This window comes from Lynx canadensis, chromosome D4, assembly GCF_007474595.2.
Source record: "Lynx canadensis isolate LIC74 chromosome D4, mLynCan4.pri.v2, whole genome shotgun sequence".
Taxonomy (NCBI): domain Eukaryota; kingdom Metazoa; phylum Chordata; class Mammalia; order Carnivora; family Felidae; genus Lynx; species Lynx canadensis.
In genome coordinates this window covers 86071649-86089903 of record NC_044315.2, presented here as the reverse complement: position 1 = coordinate 86089903, position 18255 = coordinate 86071649, and the positions used below count along the sequence as shown (strand labels likewise).

At 56.7% G+C, this 18255-nt stretch overlaps 1 protein-coding gene across 1 annotated transcript in view; it reads left to right on the top strand.

The window, feature by feature from the left end:
- Positions 1-18255, top strand: part of NIBAN2 (niban apoptosis regulator 2) — a 53325-nt gene that overhangs the window by 29789 nt on the left and 5281 nt on the right. The window contains exons 2-8 of the mRNA XM_030293273.1: positions 2838-2968; positions 8292-8420; positions 10303-10408; positions 11649-11816; positions 16545-16660; positions 17188-17292; positions 17371-17533. Of these exons, the coding sequence (XP_030149133.1) occupies positions 2838-2968; positions 8292-8420; positions 10303-10408; positions 11649-11816; positions 16545-16660; positions 17188-17292; positions 17371-17533 (918 nt within the window). The remainder of the gene's footprint in view (positions 1-2837; positions 2969-8291; positions 8421-10302; positions 10409-11648; positions 11817-16544; positions 16661-17187; positions 17293-17370; positions 17534-18255) is intronic.

Genomic DNA, 18255 nt, shown 5'->3' with positions numbered 1-18255 from the left:
CTCCGTCTCCTCCCTAAAATGGGGAAACAATAGCCCTGACTCCCTAGGGTTTGATGAGGATTCTTTGGTATCTGGCACGTAAAACATGCCCACCCGCTGGCTCGGATTACCACTCAATAAGTGGTAGCCACGATGGTGATGATGATGATGATGATGATGATGATGATGGCAATATATCAATATTATTGTCATCTGAGGTCCCGTTTTTCTCTCTTTGGCTCCAATTCATTACCCCATCTTGTCTGCTCCCCTCACCCCTCCCTATCCTGCCTCATCATTTTTCCAAAACAATTCCCATGGTCTTTGAGAGAGTTCTGGTTGTTTATGGCTTTTAAAAAATAGGCATTCAAAGCAAATTCCTCATTTGTTCCCCCCTTCCTCTCCCCAGATCGGAATCTGGACAGGCATGACCTCATTCCAGGAAAGGGGACCACAGGCAGGGTCTACGGAGAGGGGTCCTTGGGCTGAGCTGCCTCCAGGGGGCATAGAGGGAGTGGGCCTGCCTGAGACCCTGGGCACAAGTGGCACGAGCTTTCAGTATCCAACCAGCCCCCCTCCCCCCCACCAACCTCCTAGCTGGGCCCCAAGACTGCATCCCAGCTCCATCACCCACTTGCTACGTGACCTTGTGCCAGTGACTTAACCTCTCTGGGTCTCAGCTCTTCTGTGAAATGGGAGTAACACCAGCCCTACCTCACAAGGTTATTGAGAAGAGCACAAGGTGTGTTCTTGGCACTCGGAGACCAGCCATGGCGGTGGCGGGGGGGGGGGGGTGCCATGTCAATCCCTTATTTGAGACAGGACCAGTTCTTCATTTTCTTATTTAATATTTATTTATTTATTTATTTATTAACAACATTGAAAAAAAATTTTTTAATTTTTTTTTTAACGTTTATTTATTTTTGAGACAGAGAGACAGAGCATGAACAGGGGAAGGGCAGAGAGAGAGGGAGACACAGAATCTGAAACAGGCTCCAGGCTCTGAGCTGTCAGTACAGGGCCCGACGCGGGGCTCGAACTCACGGACCGTGAGATCATGACCTGAGCCGAAGTCAGACGCTTAAGTGACTGAGCCACCCAGGTACCCCTGAAAAAAAATATTTAATGTTTGTTTATTTTTGAGAGAGAGAGAGAGAGAGACAGAGCATGAGCCAGGGAGGGGCAGAGAGAGGGAGACACAGAATGCGAAGCAGGCTCTGGCCTCTGAGCTGTCAGCACAGAGCCTGATGTGGGGCTCGAACTCCCAGACAGTGAGATCATGACCTGAGCCAAAGTCAGACACATAACCTACTGAACCATCCACGTGCCCCTATTTATTTTTGAAAGAAAGAGTGCTGCGCATGTGCATGCATGAGCGCGGGGCTGGCGGGGGGACGACAGAGGATCCCAAGTGGGCTCTTCACTGACAGCACAGAGCTCGATACGGGGCTCAAAATCACGAACTGTGAGATCATGACCTGAGTTGAAGTCAGGTGCTTAACTGCCTAAACCACCCAGGTGCCCCAGGACCAGTTGTTCAAATCTGGAACCCAAGACGGTCAGTGGTGGTTTCACCGCTAAGACTGGACTCATCCACCATTGAGTCCCGTCTTAGTGTGCAGGGAACTGAGGTCCAGATAATGGAGCCACAACTTCTCAGGGCCAGGAAGTCTCTCCTAAGGAGAAGGCCTCCTGGAGTGTTAACAGTCACCACCCTCCCTGGGCCTCGGTTTCATCATCTGCAAATAGGGATGCCCAGGCAGGGCCATTACTGAGCGTCTGATGTGCGTTGGGTGAGCTCTGGAGGTCACAATAGTCGCCTTCTCTGTTCAGAAAGTGCTTTAGCAGCAGAGAGAAGCAAATGGCCGGTGAAAGCCAAAAGGTGGTTAACTTAGAGGAGTTAATTTTAGAATTTTTTTTTTTTTTTTTTATTGTGGAAGGAATCATGGTTGGTAAATAATTCAAATGCTGTAAAAGTGAATAAAGCAGAAAATGCAATTCACTCGGCCCTCCTATTCCCACACCCTGGGTCCCACCCGGAACAGTCAGGAGTGCTGCCTTCTGGACCTTTTCCTCCGTCTCCGAGTGTAAATAACTTACAGGCACAGACAGGGGTCATTTTAAGTGAGGTAATATTTAACATGTGATTCTGTAACTCGCTTTTCCTTACATGGCCAAAGGTGGACACCTTCCCTCTGGTGGTACCTGTGGGTCCCCCCACCCACTTCCTGTCCCACGTGCACTGGCATGTTCTGAATCCGTCTCCACGAACGCGCATCTGGCCCATTTCCACTGATTGCCTTGGTGAATATATACTGTACCTGCCCTTCTGTGACTTGCTCCGTGGGTAATTCCTAGAGGAGTGAGCCCGGCATCCGGGAACCGCATGCACCCTTAAAATCGTACGCACAGCGGTGTCCCCCCCCCCCCACTCCCAGAAAGGCCGTCCCAATTTCTAGAACCCACGGCTCTGAGTTGAGGTGCCTGTTTCTCTACACCCCGACTGGTCTGACCCGGGGGGAGGGGAGGGTGGGGGGAATGGAATCTCCATCTGCATTTGCTTGATGACTGGGAGACTCAGCTGTTTTCTTTCCCTTGCCTGCTGGTTTCTCATGTTTTCTCTTTGGTGATTTCTCTGTCTCAGTCGTTGCCCGTTTTCCTGTCCGAAAGTTCACCCTCTGTGTGCAGGAAACGCACAACTCCGGCCAGAAACGCAGTGCAGGTGAAAGCCTGGAGCTTGTGCAAATAGTTTTACGAGCAGGAATTTGGAGCTTGGCTGGTGCCCCTCCCTGGGGCAGGGCTGGGCGGCTGCGGGTAACCATGACGACCTCACAGGCCTGTTTGTTCTTCCGTTTCAGAGAAAACCGGGAAGATCCTGACGGAGTTCCTCCGTTTTTATGAGGACCAGTATGGCGTGGCCCTCTTCAACAGCATGCGCCACGAGATCGAGGGCACGGGGGCGCCGCAGGCCCAGCTGCTCTGGCGCAAGGTAAGAGGTGCCGAGCCCGGGTCAGGGTGGGCTCTGACATGGCTTGAGCGAGTGGCTTCCCGTCCCTGGGCCTCAGTTTACCATTGTTGCCTGGATGGTCCCTAGGGTCTCCACCTATCTTCTGAATAGGCATATAAACCGGTGGTCTTACCAAGACCCCTTCATTCACTGTGGGGGACTCCCCGCCAGCTCAACCCCTCCATTGGTGGAGCTGGGGGCTCTGGAGTCATCTTGGCAGGCCCAGGTTCAAGCCCAGCTGCTCCTCTTAAAGGCCAAGTGCCCGTGAGCAAGTCACCTCACCTCGTGGAGCCTCCGTTTACTCATCTGTGAAATGGGATCAGAACACCTGCACTGGGCGGTTGTCGGGATTAAAGATGAGGATCAGCTGGGCGCCTGGAGCAGGGAAGGTGCTCGGTGAGCGCCGGCTGATAAGTCAGCATCAGCAGCCTTGTCATTATCCTGTTATTAGCAGGATTGTGTTTGCCCAGTAAATATTTGTCGAGTGAGAGCCTGGAAAGTGTGTGGCTCCAGCCCACGAGTCAGCATGGGCTGAAGGAGGCAAACAAAGCCTCCTGGGAAGGGGACCCTGTGACTGGCCTCGGTGTGGGGCTGGGGGTGGGATGGGCATAGAGGAGGTGAGGGAATGCCAGAACACAGGCGGTGGGGGGGGTGGGGGTGCTGTGAGTGCCTAGCTGGAAGCCAGCAGTCTCAGGCTTGAGCCCGTGGGGTGAGAAGCTAGCCCTTGCTAGTCAGGGGGCGGTCCAGGGGGCCCTGACTCAGCCCAGGGAAATCCAGGGCATTTCCTTTCGGTGACCTTCACTCTCTGTCCCCTGGATGGCCAAGGGGTGGCAGAGGGAAGGGTGACAGGAGGGAAGGGTGCCAGCCCCACCTCTGCAGGTGGCCTGGCCCTGGAGTGGCCAAGCAGTAGTCCAGAGGCCCCTTACCCTGGCTGGTGGCCCCTGGACACCTCTGGGGGATTCCCCTCTGGGGAATCGGCTTGGCAGAGCCGATCCGGCCTGGGAGTGGGGTCCGAGCCAGGTCAGCCAGGCAGCCCCAGCGCCAGTGCTCAGGTCCTTAGTAGCTGAATTCCATGCATGGTGGGCTCCAGAGTTGCCCTTGATCACCTCGCCACACCTCCCCACCCAGTCCTGTTGGCTTCCTCTGGGCTGCCCGGGTCAGCCCGTACGCGGGCTTCGGGTCCCAAGACAGAATGGTAGAAGAGGGTGGGGTCTGGTGGGAGAGAACTCGGGGCACCGGGGCCAGAGCCTCTTGGTAGTTGGCTTGGCCGGTCAAGTCAGCCTTCAGGGCTCCATCTCCTCACCTGACAGGTGGGTGCCTCCTGCAGAGGGCCGCGGTGAGGACTCCATGAGAGAATGAGGGGAGCAGGTGGGGTTCCTGAGGGGTGTGAGTCCAGACTTGCCGGGTAAACTCCGGCCCGTGGCCTCACCTTCCCGAGCCTCAGTTTCTCTGTGTGTGAAATGACACTCAGAACAGCCATCTTGGGCCAGAGGAGTGCATGCAGCCTCCAGGAGGGGGTGGGGATTTCGTGGGGCTTCTTGAGGCCAGATGGGATTCGGATTGTGCGGAAGGGGACCGGTATGGGCCTCTCTGAGGTGGCAGAACAGAAAGAGTCTGAGAAGGAGGGTCAGGCTTGTTTCCTTCCTCTCCTCACCCTCCCCCAAACCCAAGTGGTGGAAAATATGCCAGTTTACCACGAGACCCGAGGGGGCCGGAGCTGGCTCACTTGACCTGGCTTTCAGGATGTGTTGGTGGTTTCTCAGCGGGAGGGGGATTGGGGATGGCTGGAGGCGTCAGCTGGGGCGGGGGGGAGGTCGGGGGAAGGGAGTGGAGGAGGGATGGCTACTGATGACATAGAGGGAGTACCCCGAAAGAAGACAGGCAGGCCCACAGTCGGTGCCACAGTTGACCGAGCCGGGGCAGGTGAGGGGCCATGCTGTCCTCGCTGGTCCCACAGACACTCGGGGAGACAGGAAAACGTCATTTACATGACAAACTGGGTACCACGAAGGAGAGGACAGAGTGAACTCAGACTGGGGGGGACTCTGACCTTGTCCGGGTGGTCCACAATGGCCCCTCAGAAGAAGGGCCATCTCCGCTGAGGACCTGCTGGGAGAAGAGACCATCAGACTGTGGGAGCAGCACGCGCAGGGGCCTCCGCTGGGCCTTTCAGTGGCTCATCCAGGATGGTGGAGGCAGGACCCCAGCCAGGTTCCAGATTTCCTGGAGGGTGGGCCAGGGCCGCGCTTCGGAGCCCGAGAGCGTCACATGACCAGAAAGGTTGTCTGGACCCTTGGTGTCATGGCCACCTCCCCACCTGGTGACAACAGAGGGCAGAGGTGCCTGGACCGGGTGTCTGGCAGGTGCACACTTGTGTGGTAGGAAAGCCCAGGTGAGCTGCTCTGGGTGGGCACAGCTGGGAATGCTTCCCTGTTTGGAAAAGAAATATCACAGGCTGCCTGGGTCCCTGAAGTGGGTGACCTCTGATAGAGCGAGGCACGAGAATCACTGTGCATGAAAAACACCCTTAGTAATGCCTTTATTTGTTTATTTTGAGTTTATTTTTATTTATTTGGAGAGATCTAGAGAGCAAGCAGGGGAGGGGCAGAGAGAGAGGGAGACAGAATCCCAAGCAGGCTCCGCGCTGTCAGCACAGAGCCCGATGCAGGGCTCACACTCAGGAACTGTGAGATCATGACCTGCGCCGAAATCAAGAGTCGGCTCCTTAACTGACTGAGCCACCCAGGTGCCCCTAGTAATGCCTTTCATGTTCATTGTAGGAGAACCGAAGTAACACGTAAGAGGAGTAAAATGAAATCAATCACCTACAATCCCTGAAAAGCAGGGATTTTTGGTCCCATTTTGCCACTCCGGAAATCGGCCATTTTGGTAAATCGTGATAATATCTTTTTTTTTTAATTTTTTTTTTTAACGTTTATTTATTTTTGAGACAGAGAGAGACAGAGCATGAACGGGGGAGGGTCAGAGAGAGGGAGACACAGAATCCGAAACAGGCTCCGGGCTCTGAGCTGTCAGCACAGAGCCCGACGCAGGGCTTGAACTCACGGACCGCGAGATCATGACCTGAGCCGAAGCCGGCTGCTTAACCAACTGAGCCACCCAGGCGCCCCTCATGATAATATCTTAATAGAAATAATACTAATTGTCATAATAACATCAATTGTTTTTATTAGAAATAATACAGTAACAATGGTAATAGTAGTAAAAAAAACAACAACCCAGAAATGATAAAAACGGCAGTTGTTTTGTGTGAGTGCAGCTCATCTAGCTGGCACGGCCTCGTTCTGAGGGGTTATACTTCTGTCCACGCCTGTGACGTGGGCTCAGGCTCAGAGAGGCAGAGCCGCTCGTCCAGGGCTCCCGTGGGACGGGCGGTGGAGCCGGCACTGGAGTCTGCGCTCCGACCACCCCCCACCCGTTGAAGATTCCCCTCGCAGCGCTGGAGAGCTTTGCAGAGTCCAAAATATTTCGCCTGGGCTGTCAGGTTCCGTTTCATTTCCAGCAGGCCTTCCAATGGAAACACGACTCTGCCATTTGAAAGTCTTCAAAATAAAACCCGAACCCGCAAGTAGCCACCCTTTACGGGCTGCCTCAGGATCTGGGGGTGGACTTGGGGGGCGAGGGGGCTGGGAAGGCCTCCCCAGGCCTCCCGCTGCCCCTGAGTCAGGGCTCCTGCCTCCAGACTGGAGGCCTGGGGTCTCACTAGCAAGGGTCTTACCAGGGTGTCAGGAGAGCGGTCTGCTCTTTCTTTCTAGAAAAGATGGAGATTCGAGAGCTGGGTCGAGAGGAGGTCCCTGTCTATATATAGCCCACTGAGCACAGCTTTGTGACTTGGGCAAAGCCCACTGTGTGTGCGCATGGGGTGGGGGTGGGGGCCGTGGTAGGGGGAACCATTTTCTTTTCCTGTAAATATTTTTATCCCTCGATAGGAAGCAGTTGAGGGGTCCTATTGTTTGAGTACAATGGCCCTCATTTTCCAAGAGTGTTTTGGCATTTCCCCTTGAAGAGTAGCGGATAGGTTGCTGGGAAGAGGGGGCCCCTGTGAAGAGGCAGGGCCTCCGGGGCCACAGCTTGGGACCAGGGCTTACACCTGGCTCCGGCTGCAGGGGGCAGCCCGAAGCCGAGCCAGGAAGCTGGGAAGGGTTAGGCACGTCAATAATACTTTCTCCTGTTATTACATAGGATACGTGTTTAGTTTTTGCAAAAGTCACCGTATTTATTGCAGAACAGATAGAAGCTGTTGCAACTCCGCCTGTCCGGGAGTAAGCCTGCTCCCTGTGGCCTCTGTATCTCCTTCCCTGGAGCTTCCTGGTGTGGGCTTGCTCAGGAAGCAAGCTCTCAGAGACGGCCACCCTCCCTCCTCCCCAAATCAGTCAGTCTGTGGAGCGGGGAGACTGACACAGACCGAGCCATCCTAACACTGGCTGCTGCATATCTCGAGCTGAGCGGACTGCCCGTCAGGTGCCAACTGCCTGTGTGATCCTTGCACATGTCACATTCTTTGCAATACTTGGGATACCTAGGTGAAGTCAGTGCTGTCACTGCTCTCATTTACAGATGAGGAAACTGAGGCTCAAAGAGGTGATGGGATAGGCCCGAAGTCGCACTGAGTCAGAGGTGAAGTCAAAGTTGGGACTTTTCAGGAAGATCTGGGCGTTTCTAATGCCCACATTGGTCATCGGTCTGCCAGGATGCAGGTCAAACATTGAACCCTCCAAATTGAGGTCCCCTCCAACTCCATCCAAATCCGTGGAGTGCCATTTTGTTAGCTGACAGAGCTGGGGAGGCTCTCTGGAGACACCTTGGCCAGGTTTTTGTTACCCTGAGCGGAACCTGAGGCCTAGAGCAGGAAAGAGACTTTCCCTGGCACTAGGGCCTTCACCGTACTGGCCTGCTGACATATCCCCTCCACGCTGCAGTGGGGGGTGCGTGGGTTAGCAGCCTGCCATGGACTCCAGAGACCTATCCCAAGGTGAGCGTGTCTGTCTAGGGCCAGGACAGAGTGGGAGACCTTGGTCCTGGCTGGGCCCTGAAAGCTGACCTGGGTTCAAATCCTGGCATCACTATGGCTCTGGTTGGACCTTGGGGAAGCCCCTTCATTGCCCTGAACTTCACTCTCCTTATCTGCCTCATGGGTAAGATGCAGCTTTGCCTCTAAGAGGAGGACTTGGGGGGATGTGCTCAGCAAGGGGTGAGCACACTGTCCCCTTCTCAGGGGACCCCGTTGCCCTGCTGGACGGTTGGGGGAAGCCACGCCTCACTCACTGCCCCGCCCCACCCCTAGGTGCCATTGGATGAGCGCATCATCTTCTCTGGGAACCTGTTTCAGTACCAGGAGGACAACAAGAAGTGGAGGAACCGCTTCAGTCTCGTGCCTCACAACTATGGGCTGGTGCTCTACGAGAACAAAGTGGTGAGGCCCCCCACCCACCCTCGGTGGCCCCCCTGAGTCTCGTGCCCTGCCCCTTCTCTGCAGCCTCCACCTCCAGCCTGCTCATTCTGCTGGGTTCCCTCTAAACAGGTGTCCAGGTGCCCAGCTCTGGGGGTCACCTTTCACTTTGCCTCCCCCTGTAACCAACTCGCCACTAGCCCCTCCCCACCCTCCAGGTTGCCTCAAGTCCGTCCAATCCCTCCATTTCCAGGCCCTAGTCCCCCTCCCCGCCCCCTCTTCCTGGCTGGGCTCTCTGAAGCTCTTCAGACCTCTCCCATCCTTGCTCTTCCACAGCCACAAGAGTCTGGCCATTCCCTTTCCCCGCCCCCCATCCCCCCCTTACCCAGGGTTGTGGTCCCATCTTTCCTTCCTGATTCCCTTGCCCGCCTTGCAGCCCCCTGCTCTGTACTGGGTGCGAAAGCATCCTGCTGATTGTTCCTTATCTTTGCCTTGAGCCCTTGGGGAAGCCCTACCTGTTTGAGCCACAGACCCAATTTCTACTACCAAACATTTCTCCAAAGTAGCCAAAAGGACAGGCCCAGAGTGCCCTCTGTTCAAGGAAAATCAATGTTAAAGAAATGTAAACAGTGTGGGGGGGGAGCGGCCTGATTGCCCAGGGCAGTGGTTCTCAAACTGATAGCTTGAATCAGAATCACCTGGGAGGCTTGTTGAACAGGTTGCTGGGCCTGCCCAGTTTGGTCTTGGTCTGAGTGGAGCTGAGAATTTGCATTTCTAACAAGTTCTCCGGTGATGCTGATGGTGCTGATGACCTAGGACCACACTTTGCAAATCGGTGTCCCGGAGGCCCTGAGCCATTCTGAAGAAATGTGTTGGGTAGTGACACCTAGTGGCCAGGTGCAGCATGGCAGCCCTGCTGTATGAGCTATGACCTCAGAACCACTTTTTACCCACCCTGGTGAATGAAAGCAGCGTCCAGACCTAATTCTCCTCCATAGGGGGCTTGTGTGGAGCTCAGAACCTAGGAATTTGGTGGACAGTTCAGGGTAATGATCAAAGACTCTGGACGGGGACAGACCAGGTTCATGTCCTAGGTCGGCTGTGTACCGGCTGTGTGAACTTGTGGCTACCGACGGTACTCGCCTCTTGGATCGTGAGAATTTTGTGAAAGGAGGCTTGCATTGTCCTTAGCACGGTGCCTGGTGTGTAATAAACACTCAGGCAGTGGTCGCCGCTGGTGACAGGGACGGCAGTGCCGGTCACGCTTACAGTGCCTGGTGGTGAGGCCCTGTGCTGATCCTGTCACACGGATCATCTCAGTGCTCACACAGCCCTGTGGGGTAGGAGCGGCCCCTGTCCCAGTTTTATAGACCAGGGAACTGAAGCATAGGAGGTGAAGGAGCTTAGTGTCAGCATCACACAGACAGTGTTCAGTGGAGCCAGGATTTGAGCCCAGAGCCTGGATCCAGGTCACTACAACATGTGGTTTTTCTTTTTTTCTTTTCTTTTCAATATTTATGTATTTATTTATGTATTTATGTATGTATGTATTTAGAAAGGGACAGAACAAGAATGCAAGTGAGGGAGGAGCAAAGAGAGAGAGGGAGAGAGAGAATCCCAAGCAGGCTCTCTCGCTGTCAGTGAGGAGCTGAGCGGACCAGAGCTGAAATCAAGAGTCGGATGCTTAACGGACTGAGCCACCCAAGCGCTCCCTACACCATGTGGTTTCTAATCAGTGGGTGGGCTCCTCCTCCTCTTCTCTCTCCCTCCTCCCCTTTTCCTTCCCCTCCTCCTCCCTGCCTCAGGCAGACAACACTGAGAGGGCCCTGGAGCCAGACCTGGAAATGAGAGTTAGACTTGGCCACGCTGTAACCCCGAGGGACCATTCCTCTTGTCCCTTCCTCAGGCCTACGAGCGACAGGTCCCACCACGGGCTGTCATCAACAGTGCAGGCTACAAAATCCTCACCTCTGTGGATCAGTACTTGGAGCTCGTCGGCAACTCCTTACCAGGTAAAGACCCCCCATCCCAGGCCGAAATGCCTTGCTTAGGCCCAGGACATTGCCAGGGGGGAGGGCAGCCCTGATGCCAGAGCTCCTGTCCTGGCCAGGCCTCAGCAGGGAGGCTGAGAGGGGGTTTGCCTGAGGCTGAGCGGGGATTCAGTGGGACTGAACCATTGTCAGCTCCCCCCTGCGTGCCCACTTCCTGAGCCTTACGGTCACAACTATGCAGCGGGGGTCCCACTCTCTGCCCTTCCCACCTCCCTGAGGCCTTTTAATGCCCCTGGAGAGGATGACCGAGGTGAACCTCTTTGTACTCCGTGGAGTCAGTACTGCATTTGCGAGGAGTTATTCTAGGCGTCCTGTTTCCACCCCACCCTGCCGGGGACTCCCGGAAGCCTTACAGGAACACATCTGCCTCCCAGATGATCCCAGGGAAACCAAGGGGTGGGGGAGAGGCTGATCTAGGGGGCAGTCTGTGCCCCCGGATAGGGCTTGGGAGTACAGTGCCCCGTGTGGTTGAGGGCTCAGCTACAGCCCAGAATTCCTGGATTCCAGCCCCGACTCTGGCTTTGTTTTTGTTGTGTCTTCTCCGGCAACTTGGCACCGAGAGGACTGACCTTGGGGTGTCGTGTAGACCCCTCGAGGTGCTGTGTACACCCAAGCCCCACCCGGGGACTCAGAGCCAAGGCGCAAAGAAGAACTGTCATTGTATGATTAATAGTGGCAAGGTCCCAGCCCAGGACCACTTATCTCACTGGATCTCGAATATCCTTGCGGACAAAATGGAGAAAAATCTCCTTTTATTTATTTTCTGTCCCCCACCCCCAGACCTCCCTTCCCCCCCCCCCCTTGGACATTTAAGCCACACTTTGGCCTGCACGGCTGAAATTTGAAGGGAAACCCAAGAAGGTGATGCTCGGCCTTTGAGCCCGAGGGCTCTGACTCTGTGTTATTTGTGTTTTCTGCACGGAGCGTAGAGCCTTCCCCAAGATGCGGCACCAGCTCTGAGAAAGGAGTCTGCACAGACATCAGGGGGTTCTGAGGTCCCTTTAGCCAGGCTGTGGGGGATGCAGTGAGAAAAAAAAGGATGCTGCCTTCTTGCTGACTCACTGGTCAGCCCAGAACAGGCCAGCCCTCTCTGGGCTGGAGCCGGCAGCCCCTCGGAGCCAGGCCCAGGGATCTGCTGCCCGCCTCCCCCGGCAGACGGAAACTGCGGAGAGCAGCGGCTCAGGGGACCCTGTCTCCTCAGGGACCACATCAAAATCGGGCAGTGCCCCCATCCTCAAGTGCCCCACGCAGTTCCCGCTCATCCTCTGGCACCCTTCTGCACGGCACTACTACTTCTGCATGATGACGGAAGCGGAGCAGGACAAGTGGCATGCGGTTCTGCAGGACTGTATCCGGCACTGCAACAATGGTGAGACGCCATCCGGCCCTGGGGTGGCGGGGGGAGGCCCCGGCGCTGAGTGGCGACACCTAGTGGCCGAGTGCGGTGCGGCAACCCTGCTCTACTAGCTGTTGCAAGTTTCCGGCTCGGGGCTTGTAGGAGGCCACTGCGATGTTGCCCTTTAACCTTCTTCCTTGAAGAAAACAGTTCTCTGCTACTCGGTGGGGGGGAATATTTGGGGAAACTGTTCTCAGAGGGGTATGATTATTGAGCCCTTGGACCCTGGGTCACAGAGTAGCAATCTCGATTCTGCCTCTTTCTAGCAACAGGACTCTTGGAGCCTGTATAAAATGAGATAATAATCCCTCCTTAGGGTCTTAGGAGTCTTAGGGTGTTTGTAAGGAATCACAGTGAGAGTCCACCTGATGCTTGGTGAGGACTTATTTGATTAAAAAAAAAAAAACTTTATTTTACTTTTTTTTTTAAAGCTTATTTTGAGAGAGCACACATGTGTGTGGGAGGGGCAGAGAGAGAGAGAGAGAGAGAGAGAGAGAGAGAGAATTCCAAACAGGCTCTGCACTCTCAGCACAGAGCCCGACGTGGGGCTTGATCTCTTGAACTGTGAGATCATGACCTGAGCCGAGATCAAGAGTCGGACACTTAACCAGCTGAGCCACCCAGGGGCCCCTAAAAAGATTTTATTTTTAAGCAATATCTACACCCAACATGGGGCCTGAACCCACAACCCCAAGATCAAGAGTCGCACGCTCCACCGACTGAGCCAGCCAGGCACCGCATGACTTTTTTTTAATCGTATCATTTCTTACCTCACCCCTCACCGGTAGGGTAGCCTAGAAGTTCATGTCCTTCCTCGGGGCCTCAGGGTTCTCTTCTGTCAAGTTATGAGCTCTCTTTCTGCTCACTCATTGACTCAGCATTTTTGTGTCTGGGCACTGAGGACCCAGCAAGGGGGCAAGACTCGGTTCCTGCCCCTGTGCTTCTGGTGGTCTGGCCGGGGAGACAGATGTTAAACAGGAGCAGCTGCCTGGGGTGCTGGGTGGAAGCCTGGAGAGTGTGTGTGCACAGAGGGTGGGCTAGCAGAGGTTGTGTGCGCCCTTGAGGTCGCAGTTCGGCCCAGACCCGAAGGGCGAATGGTCCTTGGGTGGGGGGAGGTGTGGAGGGAGGGAGGAGTGTTCTAGCCTTGAGCCCGGAGGCAGGAAAACAGTCTAGAGGAGAAACTGCTTGAGGCCCTGCAAGTGGGGGAGGGTGACCCCAAGTGCTGGCAGAGGCACTGGGCCAGGTCAGGAGGGCCCTTCAGGGCTCTTGATCAAAATAGGGACAGTGGGGCACTGAGGGTCTTTCTGCCTGTGGCGCAGGAATGGCCTGTGCTGGTTGTTCCCGACTTCCTCCTGATGACCTGGCCTGGGGCAGGGGGGGGAGGGAGCCACCGCCCCCACCCTCCCTGCTCCTGCCCACCTCGGACAGTGTGGGCACTCACGCCTGGAGGCCAGGCTGCTGTGGTGACTCGGCTCGCCCCACCCATCCTTTCAGAGCCACCTCTGGTCTGGAATCTGTGAGGTGGGAGGAACCAGGTCTTCAGTCAGGCCAACGGCTGTCACCTGGGCCAGCCCCAGCCGCCCACAAAAGGCCTCCTGTTCCCAGATCCCTGGGGGCTGCTGGGCCAGGGCTGGGCGGAGGCCATCTGGGCTCTGGCCGCCTGGCCTGGGTACCGGCCCCGCTCCTCCCTTCTTCCTCCCTCCCCTCAGCCCCGGCCCGGCTCTGCCCTCTCCAGGTTTCTAGGGCTAATGGCTGACCTGGCAGGGCTACTCCAGGCCAGGTCCGGGGTGGGCTCCCCACGTGTACAATGTGAGGATGACAGGTTCGAGCTTTGTGGGATCGCTGGGAGGCCTAAATGCGCTGGTTTGGGCAGAGCTCTTGACCCCGGGCCGGGCACCGTGCAGAGAGCTCCCCAGGGAGTCTGAGGGAAGCCCCGTGGGTGCGGGTGCTGTGGGTGGGAGGGGGTGGGAAAGAAGGGGCATCCTGTGGCTGGTTTTAGAGAAGCCTTCCCTCCGCCCTGAGGACTGTGGGAAAGTTCTCTGCCTCCTCCAGCGTGGAGGCAGGGCCTGGAATTGCTCACTCGGGGGCTGCCAGGAAGTGGGGGGGGGGGGGGGGGGGGAAGGAGGCCAAGCTGGGGGGACGCCAGCCCATCCCAAGGCCCCCCTCACATCCTGCATTCCTGGAGCAGCTGGGGGTGGCAAGAGGCAGCTGGGGCACGGAGCTGAGCCCTCAGGGTGGGCCTGGGCTGCAGAGGTCAAGGCCTCTTCCTGTCTGACTGCCACCCCCCTTCGCCTGCTGCCTGGGGCTGAGGAATGCAGCTTCCTTTCTCAGTCTGACCCTGAGGACCCCACAGGCAGGAAGTCACCAGGTCTGGCTGAAGTCGGCTGGTCCTGTGTTAGAGCCCTAGGGCTGCCATTCCCTCCCTAACTGTGTGTCCTCGAACCAGTAACTTGGTGTCTCTGAGCCTGTTTCCTCATCAGGAAAAGTGGGGCTGTTTGAGGATTGGATGAGGGAATGCGTGCGAGGTCTCGGCCCGGGGCTAGCGTCTCAGTCCACTTGGGCTGCCCTAACAAAGTGCCACAGACTGGGTGGCTTAAACCACGGTTCGGGAGGCTGGAGGTCCCAAGGTCAAGGTAGCTTAGTCTTCTTCTGCGGCCTCTGCCTTTGACTTGCAGTGACTGTCTTCTCCTGTGTCTTCGCACAGTCCTCCCTCTGCCTGTGCACGCTTTGCATCCAATTCCCTCTTCTAAGGACACCAGTCATGTTGGATCGGCACCCACCCTAATGGCCTCATTTTATCTTAATGACCTCTTTAAGGGCTGTATCTCCAGATACGGTCACCTTCTGAAGTACTAAGGGGTTAGTTAGGTCTTTAACATAGCAGTCTGAGGGGGGACACAGTGCAGCACCCCCCCCACCTTGTGACAGCCAGGCTGGGGGTGGGAGTGGGGGGAAGGGCTCAAGAGGGGGCCCCCTCTCTTGTAGAAAACTCAGCAGCTCAGCGAGCAGAGATGTCCTAAGGGTCTGAGGCTGCATGTGTGGCCGCGAGAGCCAGGCCTGGGGACCTCGCAGCCTCCTTCCTGCCTCCCCAGCCTTCCGTCTCCCCGTCCCGCCACCTGGAAAGCGGCCTGGCCTTGCCAACGCCCCTGGCTTGTCGTCTGTAAATGGAAATGCCCTCATGTGAGAGAGGTTGCATGTGACGCATGGCCCACATTTTCTAGGCAAACCCTGGTCTCTGGGAAACCGTGTCCTCCTGAGAGCCTGAGGGGAGGAGGGGGTGTCCTCCCCCGGACTCGTGGGCAGCGCCCACCTCGGGCTCTGCACGCACCCCAGCTCAACACCCCTGCTCTGTTCTGGTCGCACCTGCCTGATCTCCAGTCCCTGAAACGTACTGGGGAGACCCTCCTCCCTCCCCCGTCCCAGACCAGGATGCCGCCCGCAGAGGTGGGGCTGTGCCCGGTTCCCACCGCTGAGACCCCCCTGGATTCTGACAGTGACTCCTGTAGTCAGCCAGATGAGAGGGGGTCCTCCCCTCGAGAGGGGCTTTTTCTCTGCGGGAGTGACTCAGCCTGCAGTCATCGCCGTGGGAGCTGGGGTTTCGGAGGCGTGGACTGCCGTTTCCCCTTCCTCGGCTCCTGCTCCGCGGACACAGCGGTTGGGGGCGTGCTGCCAGGGTGGCCGCCCGCTGCCTGGCTCCCGGTGCTTAACCATATTCTTCCCCCAAGTCGGATTTTGCAACTTCCTGCAGCTTGCCTCCCCAGCACCGGGTCTAGGGGGGCCGTGCCTTGTTCGCTGACCCACCTCATCAGCACCGGGAAGGTGGGCGCGATCATGTGGGGCCACCAATAGCACAGCAACAGTAACGCCACCAATAGCACAAATCCAGGACTGGTGTTTTCTAGTCAGACCCGGACGCGGTGGGGAGCGAGGCCCACCCAGGGCAGCAAGGGCAGCGGCTCACTGCGGCTGCCGGGGCCTCACGGTGGATGTGTGAGGCCAGGCCAGGTCCTTGTTCCCACTGTTCAGAAGAGGAAACTGAGGCCCTTAGGGTTCAATGATCTGGAACAAGAACTATGGCACAGGGACCAGAAATCCGCCCGTTGCCTGTTTTTGTAAATCCAGTTTTCCGGGCTCGTTGGTTTCCAGATCGTCTGTGGCTCCTTCCCCGCTGCCGTGGCAGCGCTGGGGAGTTAACGACAGAGCTCATCTGGCCCGCGAAGCTGAAAATATTTACTGGCTGGCCTCTTGCAGGGAAAGTTTGCGGGCCCTGATGTGGACAGGGGAGGGAGCAGGACTGGAATGAGGACTCCTGGGTCCCTCTGACTCCCTCTCGGCCATGCCGGCCGCCTCTCCTGGCGCAGGGTGGTGACCTCTGGGCCTAGCTCTGCCGCTCAGTGGCCTGACCTCGGAGCCTGCCTGTTGATCTGTCAAGTGGGGTTAAGGACAGTCTCGGGCGTGGTTGGGAAGGTTTAAGAAGCTGAGCGTTCAACGGAGATTGCCTTGGTGCTGCTGGTGGAGGGTTATCATCGCTGTCATCGCAAATGCTACCATCACGGTTACTATGAGGGCAGTGGAGTTGCAGGTGGGGGTGTGCACGTGTGTGCACTTGGGGCGGGGGCGTTCGGGCAGTCAGTCCATTGGTCTTGGTGAAGGCCATTGGGCCATCCCACGGACTCCTCCCTCCCCCCTTCTCCTGAGCAGGCATCCCTGAGAACTCCAAGGTAGAGGGCCCTGCGTTCACGGACGCCATCCGCATGTACCGCCAGTCCAAGGAGCTGTACGGGACCTGGGAGATGCTGTGTGGGAACGAGGTGCAGGTGAGGAGACTGCGGAAGTCACCCTAAGATCCAGAGGGTAGAGCCAAGCCCAGAGACTCTGGGCTCGGGGGGCCGCTCCTGGCTTGCAAGGAGACAATAAGACCATTTTGGACGGGTGGAGATACTTATTTGATCTGATCGCTTATAGATCACCTATCCTGAACCAGGTGCGGGGTGCTGCTACTCCTTAGTCTGGCTCTCTATCTAGCAGGAGAAGCAGACATTTGACAAAGAAACATATATACTTCTGTGTGCAAGTGAGGGGGAAGGGGTGTGGTATTCCAGACAGGGAGGCAGCGTGTGCAAAGGCCCTGAGGTGGGACCCCGATGCCGAGGGTCCCGTAGGTCCCTCAAGCAGGTAAGTTGGGACCTGGTGGAATGATGCTCAGGAGAGAGGCCAGTGGAGACGTGAAGCCAAGGTCAAGCCCAGAGGTGGGGCTGGAGTGGCCAGCCTGTGGAACGTGGCGGGGAACCCGCCATCTGGACATGCTGTAACCCCTGCCCCGGCTCGTGGCTCTCTGTCCTAGATCCTGAGCAACCTGGTGATGGAGGAGCTGGGCCCTGAGCTGAAGGCGGAGCTCGCCCCGCGGCTGAAGGGGAAACCGCAGGAGCGACAGCGGCAGTGGATCCAGGTAGGTGGGTGTGGGTGTGGAGGCGGGGGTCCCGGACCCGCCTGGCACCCTCACGCTGACTCGCGGCACTGCCCCCAGATCTCAGACGCTGTGTACCGCATGGTGTACGAGCAGGCCAAGGCGCGCTTTGAGGCGGTGCTGTCCAAGCTGCAGCTGGCCCGGCCAGCCATGGAGGCGGCCATCCGCACGGACATGGACCAGATCATCACCTCCAAGGAGCACCTGGCCAGCAAGATCCGAGGTAGGCAGCCAGCTGCCGTGCCTCGGGGGCCGGGGCCGGCCGCCTGTCTGTGCCACCGCGTACTTTTCACGCTAGTGACTTGATTCAATGGTCATTTAAAAAAAAATTTTTTTTTTTAATGTTTATTTTTGAGAGAGAGAATGTACATGCTCATGCGAGTGGGGGAGGGCGGAGAGAGAGAGGAGGACTGAGGATCCAAAGCAGGCTCTGTGCTGACGGCAGAGAGCCTGACGCAGGGCTCGAACTCACAAACGGTGAGATAGTGGCCTGAGCCGAAGTGAGACGCTTAACCGACTGAGCCACCCAGGCATCCCATCGATGGTCGTTTTTAAAAATGAAATCAAATCTGGGCCGTTGTTCTTCCGACCCCTGGGAGTTGTCCTGTGGCTATTTCTGCAAACCCAGACCTGGAAGATGTAAATTTTGTCAAGGAAGTTCAAGCCTTTTGCTCATCTATGGTCAGTCACAGACTTGACCCTGGGGTTAGTATAGGCATCAGTTTAACTGTAATGATTCACTTTGATCACGTCTCACTTTTCGGGGTCTGTTCCAGGCCCCCTGTTCCCCCCCCCCCCCACATTGGCTGTGTGCGGTTTCAGGGCTGGTCCGTTGCCTGAGGACTACTCTCTCCTACCTGTGTTCATTGTGAGCCGGATGGAACACTGAGAGCTGACATTTATCTTGGGCAACAAACCATCAGCCAGCCAGAGAGAGGGACATCA